Source organism: Hylobates moloch, unplaced genomic scaffold (genome assembly GCF_009828535.3).
Source record: "Hylobates moloch isolate HMO894 unplaced genomic scaffold, HMol_V3 SCAFFOLD_1, whole genome shotgun sequence".
NCBI lineage: Eukaryota > Metazoa > Chordata > Mammalia > Primates > Hylobatidae > Hylobates > Hylobates moloch.
Window position 1 is genome coordinate 103,287,752 of NW_026652276.1, and position 22,766 is coordinate 103,310,517.

General features: G+C 52.4%; 1 protein-coding gene across 2 annotated transcripts in view; it reads right to left on the reverse strand.

Annotated features, from left to right (window-relative positions):
* The window catches only part of CLIP2 (CAP-Gly domain containing linker protein 2), a 112,539-nt gene that overhangs the window by 73,187 nt on the left and 16,586 nt on the right, over positions 1-22,766 (reverse strand). For both annotated transcript variants that reach the window (XM_032756695.2, XM_032756688.2), the window contains exon 2: positions 11,463-11,650. In XM_032756695.2, coding sequence (XP_032612586.1) covers positions 11,463-11,583 — 121 coding nt within the window. In that variant the 5' untranslated portion in view covers positions 11,584-11,650. The remainder of the gene's footprint in view (positions 1-11,462; positions 11,651-22,766) is intronic.

Sequence of the window (22,766 nt, forward strand, 5' to 3'; positions counted from 1 at the left end):
AAAAAAAATTAGCCAGGCGTGATGGCGGGCGCCTAACAGCTACTTGGGAGGCTGAGGCAGGAGAATGGCGTGAACCCGGGAGGTGGAGCTTGCAGTGAGCCAAGATGGCGCCACTGCACTCCAGCCTGGGTGACAGAGCAACACTCCGTCTCAAATAATAATAATAATAATAATAATACAAAAATTAGCAGGGCATGGTGGTGTGAACCTGTAGTCCCAGCTACTTGGGAGGCTGAGAGAGGAGTTGGAGGCTGCAGTGAGCCATGATCGCACCACTGCACTCCAGCCTGGGTGACAGAGTGAGACCCTCTCAAAAGAGATTAAAAAAAAAGAAAGAAAAAAGGCATTATACCAATACCACAGGCATCAAGCAGGCTGTTTCAGGCAAAGCTCCATCCTTCTGCCTTGAGTACAGCACTTTACCCTTGGGATCCCCTAAGGAAGTCCTCCTACCCATCCACAGCAACTCCACATCCCCTGATCTGCAGCCACCTCAAGGGGCTCTCTGCGTCTCTCTCCCTCCCAACCCCATGGGGCTCTGTTCCCCCTTGGTTTGCACAACCTGCCTCCCAGGCTAACTGGGGTGCATGTCTGCACACCCCCAGAACATAAGCCCCAGGAGGTGGACTCACACCAACTCCCCTCTCATGCCCTGGACCCGCGGGCTGAAATGCAGATGGGCCACACGCCTGACTCCCGCTTCCTGGTGGCCCCAAAGGAACATGCATCAATGCCCCGAAAATCTCAAATGGCTTTCTCTCCTGAGCTCCCTCTTCTCTCCCAAAGGTGCTCAAAGGCAGAGGTTACAAAGGAAGGAATGGGGTCTCCACAGCATTCCTTGAAGAGGCCACTTTCTCTCCGGCAGTCCCTGCATTGGGTCCACCCCAACCTGGTTCCACCCCTCAGTCCATGCCTGCTCCAGGGAGGACCGAGTCTACATCCCCCAGCCCACCCCGACTAGGGAGGGGTCCGTCTGAAGCTCACCTCTCTCCTGTGGCCACCCCAGGCCCAGTCTCCGCAGCATCCAGCCCTAAAGAAGGGATCCTCCCTCCATCAGCCCACACCATCCTGAATCCCAGGCTCTGCTCAGCATTCTTCCTGAACCAAATGGAACTCCAAACCCCACTTCTGTGCCCCCTCCTCCCAAACCAGGAGAACAGAGTCTCTGCTCAGCTGAGGTGGCCGGGGAACCCAGGGCAAGAGTGGCCCGGATGGCTTACCCTGGAAAGAACAGAGCCAGCTCCCCGTGGAGAAGCTCGTGGCCAGGCCACCAGGCAGGCAGGCAGGTGCTGGCAGCCGGACCCTCGCCCCGTCAGATCAATCCTGACCACGTCAGGGACATTGGGAGGCAGCCCTGCCCCCACCCCCACCAGCCACAGAAGAGCGGGCTTGGCTTCCCCATCCTGATGCCATTAAAAAGTTTAGGATGTGGTCAGTGGAGAGCCGAGAAGCTGCCCTTGAAGGGACGAATTTGCCCAACATCTCAGACAAGTCACTTAAAATGGGGACAATCCTACCTGCTCTCCTGGGGCTGGGAAGGCTCCTAGAAATGTATGGAAAGGAAAGAGAAAGGCACCATCCTCTGTGGGGGTGGGGGCCCCACCTCGGGCACTTCAGGCTGGTGCCAAGGTCTGGAACACTCACGGGGTACAGGGACATTGAGCTCAGTGAACTAGAACCACAATGCTGACTGGGCGAAGTGGCTCACGCCTGTAATCCCAGCACTTTGGGAGGCCGAGGCAGGTGGATCACTTGAGGTCAGGAGTTCGAGACCAGCCTGGCCAAGATGGTGAAACCCTAACTCTACTAAAAATACAAAAATTAGCCAAGTGTGGTGGCACATGCCTGTAATCTCAGCTACTTGGGAGGTTGAGGCAGAAGAATTGCTTGAACTTGGGAGGTGGAGGTTGTGGTGAGCCAAGATTGCACCACTGCACTCAAGCCTGGGCAACAGAGCGAGACTCTGTCTCAAAAAACAAAACAAACTTTAAAGAACTACCAAACTTTCCTGAAGCAGCTGTACCATTTTACATTCCCACCAGCAATATACGAGAGTTTCTTGAACCCGGGAGGTAGAGGTTGCAGTGAGCTGAGATCACGCCGCTGTACTCCAGCCTGGGTGACAGAGTAAGACTCCATGTCAAAAACAAAAACAGGCCGGGCATGGTGACCCACGCCTGTAATCCCAGCACTTTGGGAGGCTGAGGCAGGCGGATCACGAGGTCAGGAGTTCAAGACCAGCCTGGCCAACATGGTGAAACCCTGTCTCTACTCAAAGATACAAAAATTAGCCGGGCCTGGGGGCGCATGCCTGTAATCCAAGCTACTTGGGAGGCTGAGGCAGGAGAATCGCTGGAACCCAGGAGGCGGAGGTTGCAGTGAGCCAAGATCACGCCACTGTACTCCAGCCTGGGCGACAGAGAGAGACTTCGTCTCAAAAAAAAAAAAAAAAAAAAAATGCTCTGGGCCCAGCCCTGTGTATGTCCTGGAGTGGCGGCTGAGGCTAGCATATAGGAGGTGGGCCTTGCCTCACATAGCCCAACTCCCCGTCTAAGGGTGGGTGACACTCCCACACAAACTTGTCCTCAATCTCCTGAGTTCCCAGCATGAGGCAAGGCCACAGGAATGTTAGGGGACAGTTGTGACCAACCTAATGGGAACAGGTAGCTCCTCCTCCCATCCACCTGTCTGGGGCATGAGCCAAGTGTGTGGGGCTGGGACTGGACTTGGTCCCCCAGGCATCCCACCCCTGGGGAGGCAGCAGGGGCTCAGTCTGGCACGAGTCTCAGCTCTGGCCCTGTAACCCTGGGCAATGCAGCTGAGACTCCAAGCCTCGGTGGTCTCATCTTTATTTTTATTTTATTTTATTTTTTTGAGACAGAGTCTTCCTTTGTTGCCTAGGCTGGAGTGCAATGGTATGAACTTCGCTCACTGCAACCTCTGCTTTCCAGGTTCAAGCCATTCTCCTGCCTCAGCCTCCTGAGTAGCTGGGATTATAGGCATGCGCCACCACGCCCGGCTAATTTTTGTTATTTTTAGTAGAGATGAGGTTTCACCACGTTGGCTAGGCTGGTCTCGAACTCCTGACCTCAAGTGATCTGCCCTCCTTGGCCTCCCAAAGTGCTGGGATTACAGGCATGAGCCACCATACCCAGCCAATGGTCTCATCTTTAAAATGAAAACAGTGGCACACTGTTGGCCCCTGTGCTCATCAGTCCCATCATTCCTCATCCAGGACCCAGGTCACTGCAGCCAAGCCTCCCAACTTTTTTTTGTTGTTTTGAGATGGAGTCTCACTCTGTTGCCCAGGCTGAAGTGCAATGGCGTGATCTAAGCTCACTGCAACCTCCACCTCCCGGGTTCAAGCGATTCTCCTGCCTTAGCCTCCCAAGTAGCTGGGACTACAGGTGTGCACCACCATGCCCAGCTAATTTTTGTATTTTTAGTAGAGACAAGGATTCACCATGTTGGCCAGGCTGGTCTTGAACTCCTGACCTCAAGTGATCCACCCACATCAGCCTCTCAGAGTGCTGGGATTACAGGCATAAGCCACCACACTGGGCCCTCAGGGCCTTTGCAGCCTCTGTTCCCTCTGCCTGGATGCTTTTCCCTGAACAGTAGCCAGGGCGACTCCTGCTCATCACTTGAATCTTTGCTCCAATGTCACTGTTGGAGCCAGGCCATCCCTGACCATCCTGTCTGCAGCAGCCTCCAGGTGTGCTCGGTCACATCTGGCCAGTCTGTCCCTTGCCACGCTGCTCCACCCAGGACTTTGCCCCCAGGTGGATCCCAAACCGCCCTCCTGCCCACCTGCTCTGACCACCTCTCCCTTGTAGCCCTGCACCACCTCTAGTGTGAGAGATCCTCTCAAAGGTCCCCCTCAAATGCTGCTCCCTGTGTGGCACAGCTCTGAGGACATGGGCCCTCCCCTCTCCACTGGGTGGGCAGCAAGGGCACCAGTCCAGGCCCCGTCCCTTGGCCAGATTCTCTGCCGGAGGCTGAGCTCATGTTTTGGGAGGCAGCCACAGCCCTGTTCCCAGAGCAGACTCCAGCGTGCTCCCCTCCCCACAAACCACTGCCAGGCCCTGGCCTCTGCCACACGCATCTTGAGCTGCCCACTGCCCAGGGTCCCAGCCTCTGATGGGTGTGGCCACCTCCAGCCCCTCGGAGAACAGATGGCCAGTTGCATGGATGGGTGAGGGAGTCCGATGGGCCAACAGGACTGGGGGGACCGTCCTTCCCTGGCTCTTTCACCTGTCACTCTTCCCAGAGGCTTTTTTTTTTTTTTTTCTCGAGATCCTGGAACAGGAACAAAAGCAGCCCCGGGCAGCAGAATTCTCCCTTTCTCTCTCCTGGAGTTTGGCTGCCTCAGCCAACTCGGTTTTGCTCCAGGCTGGCCACCTCCTTCCCCAGCCTGGGAGTCTGGTTCTGCCCTGCAAAGGCAGCAGCTGGGGTGCAGCAAAGGGAGAGGACACCACCAAGCCCAGCCACAGCCTCTGCTGCCACCATCTCCAAGGTCAGGCACAGGGTGTGTCTCCCCAGTCAACTGGAGATTCTCGGAGGGACACTTTCTCTCTCTGGGACAGCTTTGAGGGTGGAGGCACCAGGCAGTTCGACCATCCAGTCCTCGCCCCCATCCCCAGACCACCAGGCAATGTGACTAGGAAGCAGGTGGCACACCACACACCACACTATAGTCCGCTCCCTCCAAGGAACCATTCAAATGACAGCAGGTGATACCGCAGTAGCACAGGGAGGTGCTTCCCATAGGATGCAATTAAGATGAGAAAAAGTAGAATGCACGATCTAGCTGTTTAAAACAACAACTTGTGGCTGGGCACGGAGGCTCACACCTGGAATCCCAGCACTTTGGGAGACCGAGGCGGGAGGATCACCTGAGGTCAGGAGTTTGAGACCAGCCTGACCAACATGGCGAAACTCTGTCTCTACTAAAAATACAAAATTAGCCAGGCATGGTGGCGGCTGCCTGTAATCCCAGCTACTTGGGAGGCTGAGGCAGGAGAATCGCTTGAACCCAGGGGGCAGAGGTTGCAGAGATCGTGCCACTGCACTCCAGCCTGGGCGAAAGAGCGAGATTCCATCTCAAAAAATAAAAATAAATAATAAAACAACAACTTGTGTAATAGGAAAATAGACTGGAAGGAAATACAGTCATGTATCACTTAATGATGGGGATACCATCTGAGAAATGCATCATTAGGTGATTTTGTTGTCCTGTGAACATCACAGAGTGTACTTACACAATCCTATGTGGTCTAGTCCACTGCTCCTAGGCTACAAACCTGTTTAGCATGTTACAGTACTCAATGTTGAAGGCAATTGTAACAAGAGGGGAAGTGTTTGTACATCTGAACATAAGATATCGAGGCCAGGGCCAGGCGCGGTGGCTCACGCCTGTGATCCCAGCACTTTGGGAGGCCAAGGCAGGCAGATCACCTGAAGTCAGGAGTTGGAGACCAGCCTGGCCAACATGGTGAAACTCTGTCTCTACTAAAAATACAAAATTAGCCAGGTATGGTGCTGGGCGCCTGTAATCCCAGCTACTCAGGAGGCTGAGGCAGGAGAATTGCTTGAACCCAGGAGGCAGAGGTTGCAGTGAGCCGACATCATGCCATTGCACTACAGCCTGGGAGACAGAGTAAAACTCCATCTCAAAAAAAAAAAAAAAAAAGATATCTAGGTCAGCCATGGTGGCTTACGCCCTTTGGTAGGCTGAGGTGGGAAGATTGCTTGAGCCCAGGAGTTCATGACCAACGAGGGCAACAAATGCAAGACTCCATTTCTACAAAAAATTTACAAGGTAGCCAGGCATGGTGGCACCCGCCTATAGTCCCAGCTACTTAGGAGGCCAAGGCATGAGGATCGCATGGGCCCAGGAGGTCAAGGCTGCAGTGAGCTATGATTACGCCACTGCACTCCAGCCTGGGCAACAGAACGAGACCCTATCTCAAATAAATAAATAAATAAATAAATAAATAAATAAATAAATAAAACATAGCTAAACATAGAAAAGGTACAGTAAAAATAAGGTTTAAAAGACAAACAAGCCAGGTGCGGTGGCTCATACCTGGAATCCAAGCACTTTGGAAGGCCGAAGCGGGTAGATCGCAAGGTCAGAAGATCGAGACCAGCCTGGCCAACATGGTGAAACCCCATCTCTATTAAAAAGACAAAAATCAGCTGGGCATGGTGGCGTGTGCCTGTAATCCCAGCTACTTGGGAGGTTGAGGCAGGAGAATCGCTTGAACCAGGGAGAGGAAGGTTGCAGTGAGCCAAGATCGCGCCACTGCACTTGAGCCTGGTGACAGAGTGAGGCTCCATCTCAAAAAAAAATAAAACAGACAACAACAACAACAAAAAACAAAGACAAGCAATGGGTCAGGTGTAGTGGCTCATGCCTGTAATCCCAGAAATTTGGGAGGTCAAGGTGGGAGGATGGATTGCTTGAGGCCAGGAGGTGCATCCTGGTCAATATAACAAGATCCTGTCTCCTGTCTCTTTGTTTTTTGAGACAGAGTCTCACTCTGTTGCCCAGGCGGGAGTGCAGTGGTGTCGTCTTGGCTCACTGAAACCTCTGCCTCTCGGGTAGCTGGTATTACAGGCGTCCACCACCATGCCAGGCTAAGTTTTTGTATTTTTAGTAGAGTTGGGGTTTCACTATGTTGCCCAGGCTGGTCTCAAACTCCTGACCTCAGGTAATCCACCTGCCTTGGCCTCCCAAAGGACTGGGATTACAGGCGTGAGCGCCTGGCCAAGATCCTGTTTCTTAAAAAAGAAGATTAAAAAATGGAGGCTGGGTGCAGTGGCTCATGCCTATAATCCCAGCACTTTAGGAGGCCGAGGCCAGTGGATCACTTGAGGTCAGGAGTTCGAGACCAGCCTGGCCAACATGGTGAAATCCTGTCTCTACTAAAAATACAAAAATTAGCTGGTGTTGTGGCACATGCCTGTAGCCCCAGCTACTCAGGAGGCTGAGGCAGGAGAATTGCTTGAACCCAGGAGGTGGAGGTTGCAATGAGCTGAGATCGTGCCACTGCACTCCAGCCTGGTCGACAGAGTGAGACTCTGTCTCAAAAAAAAAAGGAAAAAAATAAATAAATAAAATAGTAAAAATAAAAAAGAAAGGAAAAAAGGGTACGCCTGTCTGGGGCACTTAACATGAATGGAGTTTGCAAGTCTGGAAGCTGCTCTGGGTGAGGGAATGAGTGAATGTGAAGGTCTAGGACATGACTGATGACTGTGCACTACTGGAGACTTTATAAACACTGCACGCTTATTTTTTATTAAAAAATAAATAAATAAAGGCCAGACGCGGTGGCTCACACCTATCATCCCACCACTTTGGGAGGCCAAGGCGGGGATCACGAGGTCAGGAGTTCAAGACCAGCCTGGCCAAGATGATGAAACCCTGTCTCTACTAAAAATATGAAAAATTAGCCGGGCGTGGTGGCAGGCACCTGTAATCCCAGCTACTTGGGAGGCTGAGGCAGAGAATCGCTTGAACCCGGGAGGTGGAGGTTGCGGTGAGCCGAGATCATGCCACTGCACTCCAGCCTGGGTGATAGAGTGAGACTCCATCTCAAAATAATAATAATAATAATAAATAAAATAAAGTAATTGCACTGCAACATGACAATGGCTAAAACTCAGGAACTGCCAATGTCGGCAATAGGAAATGCTCAGCTCTGTTAGAATCCTGTGGGACCACAATAAACATGGTCCATCCTTCACGGAATCCTGGTTAGGCTGTGCAGTGATGAGGTTAAGTGGTAAGGGGGAGGGGAGAAGGTTAAAGGATAATGGACGTTTTTTTCTTTTATCACTTTCAAATTTTCCTGTAATGAGATGATGGATGGGTGAAAGGAAAATAAATTAATCTTTAATAAGTTTTCTACCTGCAGGCACTTCATGTTCATTAACTCACTTGATCCCATTAGGGAGATGCTATTATCCCATTTGTGGCTCAGAGAGGTTAGGTCACTCTCCCAGGGTCACACAGCAGGAGCAGGGCTAGGAGGGGCATGAGAACTGGATCACAGCCAGAATTTGGGCCTCTCTAGATCAGGGAAGAACAAAGGGGAAAGTACCCAGAAGGTTCAATCGGACTCTCTCACTGCACGCCATGCCCCAGCCCCAGGGTTGGGCTGGGCGGGTGCCCTTCTCCAGCCATTAGGTTACACAGCCTTACTCCTCACTGGTCCAAGCTCAGCCCACTGGGTGCCTTTGCTCACACCCTTGACCCCACTGTCTGCAGGTCCTTCTTCCTCCTCTTATTCTCATTTTCAAACTCCACCCACTGCCCTGCCCCCATTATCAAGGCTGAGCTCATTCACACTTCTTCCAGGAAGTCTTCCCTGATTGCCTACTCATGGTAATGAGCCCCTCCCTCCCCCGGATAACCACAGCCTCCTCGCTGGTATCCCCAGCTGGCTCTTAACCCTACAATCCGTTCTCTGCACAGCGGCCCAAGGGATGTGAACAAGGTCCCATCACTCTTCCATTGGTGTCCTCCAGCCACTCCCACCATCCTTTTTTTGTTTTGTTTTTGACTCAGAGTCTCGCTCAGTCACCCAGGCTGGAGTGCAGTGGTGTGATCAAAACTCACTGCAGCCTCGACCTCCTGGGCTCAAGCGGATCTCCTACTTCAGGCTGCCAAGTAACTGGGACCACAAGTATGGACCACCGTGCCTAATTTTTTTTTAGTAGAGATGAGATCTTGCTGTGTTGCTCAGGCTGGACTCAAACTCTACTGAGCAAGGTGATCCTCCTGCCTCAGCCTCCCAAAGTGCTGGGATTACAGGCTTGAGTCACCGTGCCTGGCCCCCACTGCTCTTTTCCTTTTTCTTTTTTTTTTGAGACGGAGTCTCACTCTATTGCCCAGGCTGAAGTGCAGTGGCGCAATCTCAGTTCACTGCAACCTCCGCCTCCCGGGTTCAAGCGATTCTCCTGCCTCAGCCTCCCGAGTAGCTGAGATTACAGCTAATTTTTGTATTTTTAGTAGAGACAGAGTTTCATCATGTTGGCCAGACTGGTCTCCTAACCTCAAGCGATCCTCCCGCCTCAGCTTCCCAAAGAGATGGGATTACAGGCTTGAGTCACTGTGCCCAGCCCCCACCACTTCTAAAACAAACCCAAACCCTGTGTCCTTCAGGTCTGCCCCGGCTGCCCTCTCTAACCTATTTTCACACTCCTCTCCATCCAGACTTTTCTTCTTTCTCTCTCTCTTTTTTTTTTTAGGGTCTTGCTCTGTCACTCAGGCTGGAGTGCAGTGGCGTGATCATGGCTCACTGCAGCCTCCAACCCCTGGGCTCAAGCGATCCTCCTGCCTCAGCCTCCCGAGTACTTGGGACTACAGGCACGCACTACCATGCCTGGTTAATTTAAATTTTTTTTTGTAGAGATGGGGTCTCACTATGTTCCCCAGGCTGGTCTGGAACTGTTAGGCTCAAGTGATTTTCCGGCCTCAGCCTCCCAAAGTGCTGGGATTACAGGCGTGAGCCACCTTGCTGGCTTCTCTTTATTTATTTATTTATTTTATTTTATTTATTTTATTTTTTGACAGAGTCTTGTTCTGTTGCCCAGGCTGGAGTACAGTGGCATGATCTCGGCTCACTGTAGCCTCCGCCTCCTGAGTCCAGTCGATTCTCATGCCTCAGCCTCCCATGAGCTGGGATTACAGGCATGTGCCACCACATCCAGCTAATTTTTGTATTTTTAGTAGAGATGGGGTTTCACCATGTTGGCCAGGCTGGTCTCGAACTCCTAACCTAGGTGATCCGCCTGCCTTGGCCTCCCAAAGTGCTGGGATTACAGGCATGAGCCACCGTCCCTGGCCTTTTTCTTTCTTAACAAACCCAATTCATTCCAGCCTCAGGACCTTTGCATCACCCATTCCCTCCACATGGAACACCTCTTCCCCACCTCACCTCATCCCCCGAATTTTCTCTTGTCTAGCTTCTCATTGCTGGAGAGGACTTGCCACCCTGGAGCAGAGCCTGGGCCTTCACAAGGCTGTACTGGGCAGGCCCTTCCCATGGGCTTCTGCCCACAGGCCTCACCCTGCAGCTTCCTTGCCCTTTCATGCTGCCCATTTGGCTCTGCCAGAGACCCTGTCCTGCCAACTGCCCATGACTTTGACCCAAACTTTCCTTGACCCCCTTCCCCGGGACCCAGGTTGTCCAGTCTGGCCCCAGCTGTGTTTGTCTCTCCAAACTTTGTGCCAATCAGATAAGATGGGCAGTGACCTATCCTGCTGGCTGGAGTGTCATCAAAGCCAGGCTTTGTGCACAAAGATGTTCATCACAGTATCATTTATCAAAGTGATAAGTAAGAAACAATCATCTTTTTTTTTTTTAAATGGAGTTTCACTCTTGTAGCCCAGGCTGGAGTGCACTGGTGTGATCTCGGCTCACTGCAACCTCCTCCTCTTGACTTCAAACAATTTTCCTGCCTTAGCCTCCCAAGCAGCTGGGATTACAGGCGCCCACCACCACGCCCGGCTAATTTTTGTATTTTTAGTAGAGATGGGGTTTCACCATGTTGCCCAGGCTGGTCTTGAACTCCTGACCTCAAGTGATCCTCCCACCTCGGCCTCCCAAAGTGCTGAGATTACAGGCATGAGCCTCCATGCCCAGCTCAATCACAATTTTTTCAACTGCAGAGAATAGGTAAGAAATTGCTGCTAGTTCCTTCCATCATACTCATCGTGGTTTAAACTCTCCCATAGCTCTCATTATTAGGATGGAAATGAAACTCCCTGCACACCTCCAAGTCACCCAGGTCCACCTGCATTGCAGCAGACTGCCCCAGCCACACCCATGCTCTCTCCCTCTTCTGTACTCATGATGCTCCTTTCTGCCTCTGAGCATTTGCATGTGCTGTGCCCTCTACTTGGAATACCCTTCCCTCTTTTTTTTATTTTTGAGATGGAGTCTCGCTCTGTTGCCCAGGCTGGAGTACAATGGCGCAATCTCGGTTCGCTGCAACCTCCACCTCTCGAGGTCAAGCAATTCTCCTGTCTCAGCCTCCTGAGTAGCTGGGATTACAGGCACCTGCTGCCACGCCTGGCTAATTTTTGTATTTTTAGTAGAGATGGCGTTTCACCAAGTTGGCCAGGCTGGTCTCAAACTCCTGACCTCCAGTGATCCACCCACCTCGGCCTCCCAAAGTGCTGGGATTACAGGCACGAGCCACTGTACCCGGCCCATTTCCTCTTCAGCTAGTGAATCAGCTATTCTCCCTCCAGACTTCAGCTCCCATGTCCCCTCCCTGGGGAAGCCTCTGCCAACCTCCCAGTGTTGATCAGGCCCCATTACAGGAGCTCATGACACTCAGAGTCCCCCATCAGATTGGTCACAGAGTGTGCTCCTGGGACTCTTCTAGAATAACACTCATCCCATGTAGCCAGTCCCCTCATCCCTGATCCTTGGTGTGCCACGTACCTTCCTTGGAGCCAGTGGCCACCGCCGCTGAGGATGAAGCTGACCCAGTAGACGTTCGGCCCATGGGGCTGGAGTGCTTCCCCCCACGGCCGGGGGGCTTCAGGCCGCTGGGCTTCTGCATGGCGGTGCCACTGGGCAGGTGGACAAGGGTGAGTGCTGGTCACGTCCTCTCTGCCATCTTCACTCACCTGCAGGCAGAGACAGGAGAGATCACATCATCACTTCCCAATGGCCCCCAGATCCTCAGGGGCCATCGAGCAACACACATCCCTCCTGAGGTGGGCTGGACTGGGCAACGCCCGATTTAACCTATCAGCTCACTGCTCCCGTTACCGCACGGGCCACATTCCCGCTCTCGGACTCACCATGCCAGTATGCGCCCCGTCTACTGCAGGGGCAAGACAAACACACAGAGAGGCTATTGCCTTACCCTCTTACGTCCTGGTGTGCAGTTACCTGCCTCATCTCCACACCAGGCCATCATCTAACCACGACCTCTGCCTGCCTTCCCACCATTAAAGCTTTGTGTCTATTTATTTATGTTTGGTTGCAGAAATTTATTACAATTGAAAGATGTTTCATCTTCTATCCCACGAGCATCCATCAAACTGTTTGCAACAAAGACCACTTTTAGACTGGGTACAGTGGCCTCGCATCCCAGCACTCTGGGAGGCTGAGGCTGGTGGATCGCTTGAGCCCAGGAGTTCGAGGCTGCAGTGAGCTCCAGGGCACTCCAGCCTGGGCGACAGAGTGAAACCTTTTCAAAGCGTGAGCTGCATGCTGACTATGGTTATTAAAAGCCCTAAAAGGGGCCAGGTGCAGTGGCTCATGCCTGTAATCCCAGCACTTTAGGAGGCTGAGGTGAGTGGATCACTTGAGGTCAGGAGTACAAGACCAGCCTGGCCAACACGGTGAAACCCCGTGTCTACAAAAAACACAAAAATTAGCCAGGCTGGGTAGCACATGCCTGTAGTCCCAGCTACTTGGGAGGCCGAAGCACGAAAATCACTTGAACCCAGGAGGCGGCGGTTACAGTGAGCCGAGGTCGCGCCACTGCACTTCAGCCTGGACAACAGAATAAGACTCTTGTCTCAAAAGAAAAAAAAAAAAAAGCCCTAAAAGGGCTGGGGGCAATGGCTCACACCTGTAATCCTAACACTTTGGGAGGCCAAGGTGGGAGGATTGCTTGAGGCCAGGAGTTCGAAACCAGCCTTGGTAGCATGGCAAGACTTTGTCTCTACAGAAAATAAAAAATAAAAAATTAGCCAGGCGTAGTGGCACATGCCTGTAGCCCCAGCTACTTGTGGGGCAGAGGCGGGAAGATTGCTTGAGCCTGGGAGGCTGAGGCTGCAGTGAGCTATATGATGGCACCACTGCACTCCAGCCTGGGTGACAGAGCAAGACTCTGTCTCAAAACAAAAACAAAGACAAAAAAATGCAGTCGTAAAATAGAACAAGATGATGTCCTTTGCAGGGACATGGATGGAGTTGGAAGCCATTATCCTCAGCAAACTAACACAGGAACAGAAAACCAAACACCGCATGTTCTCACTTATAAATGGGAGCTGGACAAGGAGAACACATGGACACAGGGAGGGGAACAACACACACTGGGGCCTGTTGAGGGGTAGGGTGGGGGGAGGGAGAGCATCAGGAATAATAGCTAATGCATGCCGGGCTTAATACCTAGGTGATGGGTTGAGAGGTGCAGCAAACCACCATGGCACACCTTTACCTATATAACAAACCTGCACATCCTGCACATGGACCCCGGAACTTAAATTTTTTTTTTTTTTTTTGAGATGAAGTCTCGCTTTGTTCCCCAGGCTGGAGTGTGATGGCGCGATCTCGGCTCACTGCAACCTCCGCCTCCTGGGTTCAAACAATTATCCTGCCTTGGGCCCCCGAGTAGCTGGGATTACAGGCACCTGTCACCATGCCCGGTTAATTTTTGTATTTTTAGTAGAGACAGGGTTTTACCATGTTGGCCAGGCTGGTCTAGAACTCCTGACCTCAGGTGATCCGCCCGCCTCGGCCTCCCAAAGTGCTGGGATTACAGGCGTGAGCCACCATGCCCGGCCAGCTTTGTGTCATTATGATGAAGCAGAGAAGAGCTTATAGGACAAAAGGGACTCTGGAGAGAAGCAAAGCCTCCAGGTATGACGCTATCTGTTTAGGGGATCAGGTGGCAGCAAGATGGGACTGGCTGCAGGGGGCCGGAGAGGTGGACAAGCCCCCCACCCCCAGGCCTCTTCCCCACTATCCTATACTCACAGACTTTCCTGCACCCAGTGTTTCCAGAAGGCTCACCATGAGCCAGGCCCCATCCCTACCCAAGAGCTGCAGGCAGGACTCGGCCTCTGCCCTGGGGAGCACCGTCCAATGGGGAGAGAAAAGTCAGAGCACTATAGTCGGATGGAGGATTCCAGGCAAAAGCATCCTCATGTCTGGACCTCAGAAACACAGGAAATCTCTGATACAGGAGATGCCCTTGTCTGTCCAGCCATATCTGTGGTCACAGATTTTGAAGAAACCTTTTCTTCACTCATTTTGTTATTATTATTATTATTTTTAGAGACAGGGTTTTACTCTGTTGCCCAGGCTGGAGTGCAGTGTCATGATCTCAGCTCACTGCAACCTCTGCCTCCTGGGTTCAAGTGATTCTCCTGCCTCAGCCCCCGGATAGCCGGGACTACAGGTATCCGCCACCACGCTTGGCTAATTTTTGTATTTTTTGTAGACATGGGGTTTCACTATGTTGGCCAGGCTGGTCTCGAATGCCTGACCTCAAGTGATCCGCCCACCTCTGCCTCCCACAATGCAGGGATTACAGGCATGAGCCACCGCACCAAGTTCCTTTTCCCCAATTTTTTTTTTTGAGACAGAGTCAGTTTGACACCCAGGTAGGAGTGCAGTGGCACGATCTTGGCTCACTGCAACCTCCAGCTCCTGGGTTCAAGCAATTCTTCTGCCTCAGCCTCTGAGTAGGTCAGACTACAGGCGCCTGCCACCAGGCCCGGCTAATTTTTGTATTTTGGTAGAGAGGGGTTTCTGCCATCTTGGCCAGCCTGGTCTCAAACTGCTGACCTCAGGTAATTCTCCTGCCTCGGCTTCCCAAAGTGCTGGGATTACAGGCATGAGCCACTGCTCCCGGCCTACATTTCCCCATCCTTGGTTCATATGACTTATGTGGGTTGACGCCATTACCACACCTAGAGTGGATGCATAACGCAGGCCTGGCCATCAGAGAAGATCATGTGAGGCGTCCCAGGGCCTGGGCTGTGGCTGAAACCTTTACGAAGAATTCTCCCCGCTCTGGGGCTGCCTGGGTGTAGGATGGAAGCCAGAAGCTGCAGGGGCCATCCTGGTTACCGCATGGGAGAGCCTGCCAGGGAACGGTGCCAACACAGAGACAGCAGAGCTGAGTCCCCAGGAGGGCCTAGATCCAGCTGAGCCTGAAGCTGGGCATTTGAGCTCTTCGTTTTTTTTTTTTTTTTTTTTGAGATGGAGTCTCACTCTGTTGCCCAGGCTGGAGTGCAGTGGCACGATCTCGGCTCACTGCAAGCTCCGCCTCCCGGGTTCACGCCATTCTCCTGCCTCAGCCTCCCGAGTAGCTGGGATTACAGGCACCTGCTACCACGGCCGGCTAATTTTTTGTATTTTTAGTAGAGACGGGGTTTCACCATGTTAGCCAGGATGGTCTTGATCTCCTGACCTTGTGATCTGCCCCCCTCGGCCTCCCAAAGTGCTGGGATTACAGGCGTGAGCCACTGTGCCCGACTGAGCTCTTCAACCAACAAATCTCACAATTGTTTTCTCTCTCTCTCTTTTTTTTTTTTTTGAGACAGTATCTTACTCTGTTGCCCAGGCTGGAGGCTGGAGTGCAGCGGTACGATTTCAGCTCACTGCAGCCTCAACCTCCCAGGCTCCCGAGTAGCTGAGACCACAGACGCATGCCACCACCACCACCCCCTGCCCCAGCTAAGTTTACAAGTTTTTTGTTGAGACAGGGTCTCACTATGTTGCCCAGGCTGGTCCAAAACTCCTGGGGTCAAGCAATCCTCCCGCCTCAGCCTCCCAAACTTCTGTGATTACAAGTGTGTGCCACTGCACCTGGCCTTTTTTTTTTTTCCCTAAACCTATTTGAGGGACAATGTCATTTGCATTTCCAAAAAAGTTCTGATGAATACAGATGCCAACCCACAACGCTCACGGCAGGAATGTGCCTGTGTTCTCAGGACATCCGATGAGTCAGCAACGCTACTACCTGTCCTGGCACATCTGAGTGAAGGATCACCTCCTCCCTCGGGCTGGCAGCCATAAGAGCAGAGGAAAACTAGCTGCCCCCAGGCACACAGCAGTGGAGCCGACACGTCGGGGTGGGCCCACGACAGCATTGGGCATGCCTGCCAGCTCTGGCCCTCAGGGCCTGCTAAATCCAACATCCCAACGCCCCTGGTGCCCCGGGAATTCTGGGGGCTGGGAGTCAAACATGCTGGGGTGCAAGACTGCTCCCTTCGTCCTCAGAACCTGGCCCTCCTGGTGGCTTGTTCAATGAGGGAGCCGGACTGTGAGCTTTGGGCACAGCTCTCTCAGAGCTTGGTTAGGCTGGGTCAGCATTTCCAGTGCTAGCAAAGGTGAGTGGGGGTGGTCTCTGGTGACAGTAAATGTCCCACCTTGTGGGTGACCAAATGAGCCTCCTGCTCCCGTGGCTCAGCTGGGGGACCCTCTCACCTAGGAATTCCAGATGCAGAGAAGAGAGAGCATTGCTGAGACTCAAGTGAGGTGCAAGGAACTCCCTCCACCTCCTGACCCCCGCCCCCCCTACCAGGGCCTCTTCTCTGCCCAAAATCCCTCCCACAGAGAAAACAGCTATAAATCGTATCTAATAACAAACTTTCATTCTTTTATTTATTTATTTATTTGGAGACGGAGTCTTGCTTTGTCACCCAAGTGATGCAATCTTAGCTCACTGCAACCTCCGCCTCCCAGGTTCAAGTGATTCTCCTGTTTCAGCCTCCCAAGTACCTGGGACTACAGGCGTCCCATTGCCACCACATTGGCTAATTTTTGTTTTTTAGTAGAGATGGAGTTTCACCATGTTGGCCAGACTGGTCTTGAACTCCTGACCTCAAATGATCCACCTGCCTCAGCCTCCCAAAGTGCTGAGATTACAGGTGTAAGCCATCACGCCAGGCCCAGACTTGCATTCTTTTCTTTTTCTTATTCTTTTTTTTTTTATGCTTGAGATGTGGTCTTACTCTGTCGCCCAGGCTGGAGTGCAGTGACACGATCATAGCTCACTGCAGCCTCCAACTCCTGGGCTCAAGCAATCCTCCCGTCTCAGCCTCCTGGATAGCTAGGACTACAGGTGCACCCTACCATGCCTGGCTAATTGTTTTTTATTTTTTGTAGAGACTGGGTCTAGCTATGTTGCCCAGGCTGGTCTCAAACTCCTGGGCTCAAGCAATCCTCCTGCTTCCACCTCTGGAAGTGCTGGGGTTACAGGTGTGAGCCACCGCACCCAGCCAGGGCTGGTATTCAGGAAACATAATGAACTCTGCAACTTACTAAGAAGACAACAACCCAGTAAAAAATGGGTGAAAGGTTTGAATACACATTTCACCAAAGAAGATATACAAACAGCCTATAAGCACATGAAAAGATGACTAACATCATTACTCATCCAGGCAATACAGATCAAAACCACAAGAGATACCACTTCCCATCAAGGGGAATGGCTAAAAATTTTAAAAGCTGACAATACCAAGTGCTGATGAGGATGCAGAACAACTGAAATGCTCGTAGTGTTGACGGAAATAAAAAATGGTACAATCACTTTGGAAAACAGTTGGGCAGTTTCTTAAAAAGTTAAAAATAGTGGCCGAGTGTGGTGGCTCACGCCTGTAATCCCAGCACTTTGGGAGGCCGAGGCGGGTGGATCATGAGGTCAGGAGATCAAGACCATCCTGGCTAACACGGTGAAACCCCATCTCTACTAAAAATACAAAAAATTAGCTGAGCGTGGTGGCGGGCACCTGTAGTCCCAGCTACTCGGGAGGCTGAGGCAGGAGAATGGCGTGAACCCAGGAGGCGGAGCTTGCAGTGAGCCAAGATCGCACCACTGCACTCCAGCCTGGGCGATAGAGCAAGACTCCGTCTCAAAAAAAAAAAAAAAAAAGTTAAAAATAGGAGCTTGAGGCAGACGGATAGCTTGAGCCCAGGAGTTGGAGACCAGCCTGGGCAACATGGTGAAACCCCATCTCTACCAAAAATCCAAAAACAATTAGCAGGGCATGGTGGCACATGCCTGTAGTCCCAACTATTCGGGAGGCTGAGGCACAAGAATCGCTTGAACCCAGGAGGCAGAGGTTGCAGTGAGCCAAGATTGTGCCACTGCACTCTAACCTGGATGACAAAGTGAGACCTTGTCTCAAAAAAAAAAGAAAGTTAAAAATATTCCTCCCATATAACCCAACCACCCAAGAGAAGCAAAAACATGTGTCCATAGAAAGTTTTATAAACAAGAGTTCATACCAGCTTTACTTATAACAGCCCAAAAGTAAAATCTCCATCAACCAGTGCATGTACAAACAAAAATAGGGCAGCTGTTTTTTATTTTAATTTTAATTTTATTTTTGAGACAGGGTCTCACTCTGTCACCCAGGCTGAGTGTAGTGGTGCAATCATGGTTCACTGCAGCCTGGAAGCTCCTGGGCTCAAGTGATCCTCCCACATCAGCTTCCTGGGTAGCTGGGACTAAAGGCGAGTGCCACCATGCCCAGCTAACTTTTTATTTTTTGCAGCTGGAGTCTCACTATGTTGCCGAAGCTAGTCTCGAACTCCTGGACTCAAAGGATCCTCCTGCCTCAGCCTACCAAAGTGCTGGGATTACAGGAGTGAGCCACCATGACCAGTTTTCATTTTAACAGGTCTCTGTCACCCAGGCTGGAGTGTGGTGGCGTGATCACGGCTCACTGCAGCCTCGACCTCCTGGGCTCAAGCAATCCTCCCACCTCAGCCTCCCCAGTAGCTGGGACTACAGGCATGCACCATCACACCTGGCTAAATGCTTTTTTTTTTTTTTTTTTTTTTTTGTAGAGACAGGGTCTTGCTATATTGCCCAAGCTGGTCTTGAATTCCTGGACTCAAGCAATTCCCCCCACCTCAGCCTCCCAAAGTGCTGGGATTAAAGGTATGAGCCACTATGCCTGGCCCAAAGTGGTATATCTATATAATAGAATACTTCTCAGCAATAAAGAACTACTGATATGTGCAACATAGATGAATGCATGAATGCTTTTTTTTTTTTTTTGAGACAGAGTCTCGCTCTGTCACCCAGGCTGGAGTGCAATGGCACAATCTCGGCTCACTGCAACCTCCACTTCCTGGGTTCAAGCGATTCTCCTGCCTCAGCCTCCCGAGTAGCTGGGATTACAGGCACCCGCCACCACACCCAGCTAACTTTTTGTATTTTTAGTAGAGACAGGGTTTCACTATGTTGGCCAGGCTGGTCTCGAACTCCTGACCTCAGGTGATCCACCCGCCTCAGCCTCCCAAAGTGCTGGGATTACAGGCGTGAGCCACCACGCCCAGCCGGATTAATGTTTAAAACATTTTGCTAAGTAGAAGAAACTAGACACGAAGGACTCCATATTGTATGAATCCATTCATATGAAATTTCAAAACTGTATACACAGAATGCAGATCAGTGGTTGCCTGGGCCTGGAAACACAGATTGGCTGCAAATGGGCACAGAGAACTTTCTGGGTGGTAGAAATGTCCTAAAACTGGGGTGTGGTGATAGTTGCACAACTCTATGTTTATACTAGAAGTCATCAAACCATACACTTAATTTTTAGTAGAGACGGGGTTTCATCATGTTGGCCAGGTTGGTCTCAAACTCCTGACCTCAGGCGACCCACCTGCATTGGCCTCCCAAAGTGCTGGGATTACAGGTGTGAGCCACTACGCTGGGCCCAAACCATACACTTAAGATGGGAGAGGCTGGGCATAGTGGCTTATACCTGTAATCCCAGCACTTTGGGAGGCCGAGGTGGGTGAATTGCTGGAGCTCAGGAGTTTGAGACCAGCCTGGGCAACATGGTGAAAATCTGTCTCTACAAAATAATACAAAATTTAGCCGGGTGTGGTGGTGCGTGCCTGTAGTCTGAGCTACTGGGGAGGCTAAGGTGAGAGGATTGCTTCAGCTCGGGAGGTTGAGGCTGCAGTGAGCTGTGATCACACCACCACACTCCAGCCTGGGTGACAGAGTGAGACAGAGTGAGACCCTGTCTCTAAAAAAGTTAAATTTTTTTTTTTTTTTTGAGACAGAGTCTCGCTCTGTTGCCCAGGCTGGAGTGCAGTGGTGCAATCTCGGCTCACTGCAAGCTCTGCCTCCCGGGTTCACGCCATTCTCGCGCCTCAGCCTCCTGAGTAGCTGGGACTACAGGAGCCCGCCACTGCGCCCAGCTAATTTTTTGTATTTTTAGTAGAGACGGGGTTTCACCATGGTCTCGATCTCCTGACCTCGTGATCTGCCCATCTCGGCCTCCCAAAGTGCTGGGATTACAGGCGTGAGCCACCGCGCCCGGCCTAAAAATTTTTTTAAAAAGGGCTGGGCGCAGTGGCTCACGCCTGTAATCTCAGCACTTTGAATACACATTTCACCAAAGAAGATATATAAACAGCCCATAAGCACATGAAAAGATGGCCGAGGCAGGCAGATCACTGGAGGTCAGGAGTTTGAGACCAGCCCAGCCAATGTCGTGAAACCCCGTCTCTACTAAAAATACAAAAATTAGCCGGGCGTGGTGGCACACGCTTGTAGTTCCAGCTACTTGGGAGGTTGAGGCAGGAGAATCTCTTGAACCCGGGAGGCGGAGGTTGCAGTGAGCCAAGATCGCACCACTGCGCTCCAGCCTGGGCAACAAAGCGAGACTCCATCTCAAAATAAAGAAATATAAACAAATAAACAAACAAACAAACAAACTAGATTATGAATGAATGAATGAATGAATGAATGATACTGACCCAAGAGGTGAGAAGTCCAGGACACCATTCTCACCTCCTTAGGACATAGCACTCAGGTCTGAGTGGCTCGTGGTGATCAGCCCAGCTGGTCAGACACCACAGGTCATCACACAGCCGGTCTGGCCTCCCCACCAGCCAGCATCCCCTCTGAGGCAGAGACCAGGCGTGAGAACCCTGTCCCTGGCACTGGAGGATCCTGCAGATGACCCTGCAGTCCTTACCACCCGCCTGACACTGTCCCACCTCCCAGAGGCCGCCTGTGCCTTTTCTCCCACCTGCTTCACTTCACCTATTTGCATTACCTACTGACACCTGGCCTGATGCCACCTCCTCCAGGAAGCCTCCCAGGACCTTCGGCCCACAGAGACCTCAGGATCACATGTGGAGCCAAGGAGGAGAGAGTATGTTGTTCTTGTCTGTCTTCGTCATGCCACCTGGGAGCTTACAGGCGACTTCAGGCGGGGCCATAGTCTCTCTTCTCTGAGAACCCAGCCTGAGCCATGGTGCCTGGCACAGAGCCATGATCTGGAATTCCCACAAGAGCACATCTACAGCGGCCCAGAGGACAAAGGCCTTCCAGGCCACAAATCCCCAGAAACACTTCTCCCAGGGAACGCTCCCAAAATTGCCCTCTGGCCCTCCCGAACCCCCCGGCAGCCTCCAGTATGAAGAACCTACTGTTGCCGGGCGCGGTGGCTCATGCCTGTAATCCCAGAACTTTGGGAGGCTGAGGCGGGCAGATCACAAGGTCAGGAGTTTGAGACCAGCCTGGCCAACATAGTGAAACCCTGTCTCTACTAAAAATACAAAAAAATTAGCCAGGCATGGTGGCGGGCGCCTGTAGTCCCAGCTACTCGGGAGGCTGAGGCAGGAGAATCGCTTGAACCCAGGAGGCAGAGGTTGGGGTGAGCCGAGATGGTGCCACTGCACTACAGCCTGGGCGACAGATCGAGACTCAAAAAAAACAAACAAACAAAAAAACAAAAAACGAACCTACTGTCTACCAGGCATTGCATGAATGTGGCCTCATGTCCTCCCCAGCCCCTGGACAAGGCAGATGTCCTCTGACAGGTAGAGCTTCCCGAGTGCAGAGAAGTTCGGGGACTCAAAGTCACACACTGCTAAGTGGCTGTCCTGGAATCAGACCCGGGTCTGGCCCTTCCCTACCTCCCATCCTGCCCAGCCCAGCCCTGGAATAACATTTGTGAGCCCCCTGGCCTCCGGGGACAGCGTCCGCCTGCCACGGCTCACAAAGGAAACCAAAGAGCTGGCAGGAGAGAAGAATCAAGGCGGCATTCAGTCAGGCCCAGCCATTCTTGCTGTGGGAGGGGGAGAAGGGTGCAGAGGGGGAGCAGCCCCCCCTGTTTTTAAGGAACACCCGGAAGGGGAGAGGGGAGAATAGTGAACAGGAAGAAGGGGGAGGCCACCTGCCCTGGTGTGACTCAGCTGCGCTGGTGGGACAAAGGAAGAGAGAGGGATTCTTGGAAAACGCTGAGACTTGATGATAAATTGGCCTCTGGCCACACTGTGGCCGACATGGGAGGTGGAGAAGCCTGGCGCAGTCCCAGCTCCAAACCCCAGACTTACCCTGAGTGGCTGTGAGCCCTTGGCTCAGAGAGAGCCTCAGTTTCATTACCTGTAAAATGGGGTACAAGTGTCACCACCTCCTGGGAGTGAGGCAGAGAAGACACCCCAGGAGTGTGCCCGGCTGCTCGGGAAGGGGACTGTCACTACTCTCTGGAGGCCCTGGTGCACAGGACGGACAGGCGAGGGCGGGGTGGCATTCAAACCAACAGGCCCCCTTTTGTGCCACCCTCTGCTGCCGTTTCCCGGAGACAAGCCCCGGCTGCATTTCACGGCTTCCATTTCAGCTGCCCGGGGGTGGCGGGCTGCAGCCTCGGAACTCTCTGCCAATCAGGGCCCTGGCGGAGGGGGGCGGGTGCCAAATAGAGCAGTGGAAAGCCCATCTCGGTTTGGCGGGCCAGCCTTGTCCTGGGGCGAGGGAGGCAGGAGCCAGGAAGCGGGCACGCCTGCAGAGACCCCGGACGTGGCTCACTCCTGGAGGGGCAGGGGCTTGGCAGGGACGCTGCTGCTGGCTGGGGTGGGTCACATCCAGCCTTCACCAGAGCCCACTCTCCCCAGGGCCCTCGGGGGTCCCGGCAGCTGGGGCGCTCATGCCCACACTTCCTGAGGTGTAACCCGCAGCCCCACAATCAGGCCCCAGAGGTAGGCTCAGCACAGCCCCTGCCCACATGCCACAAGCCCTAGGGC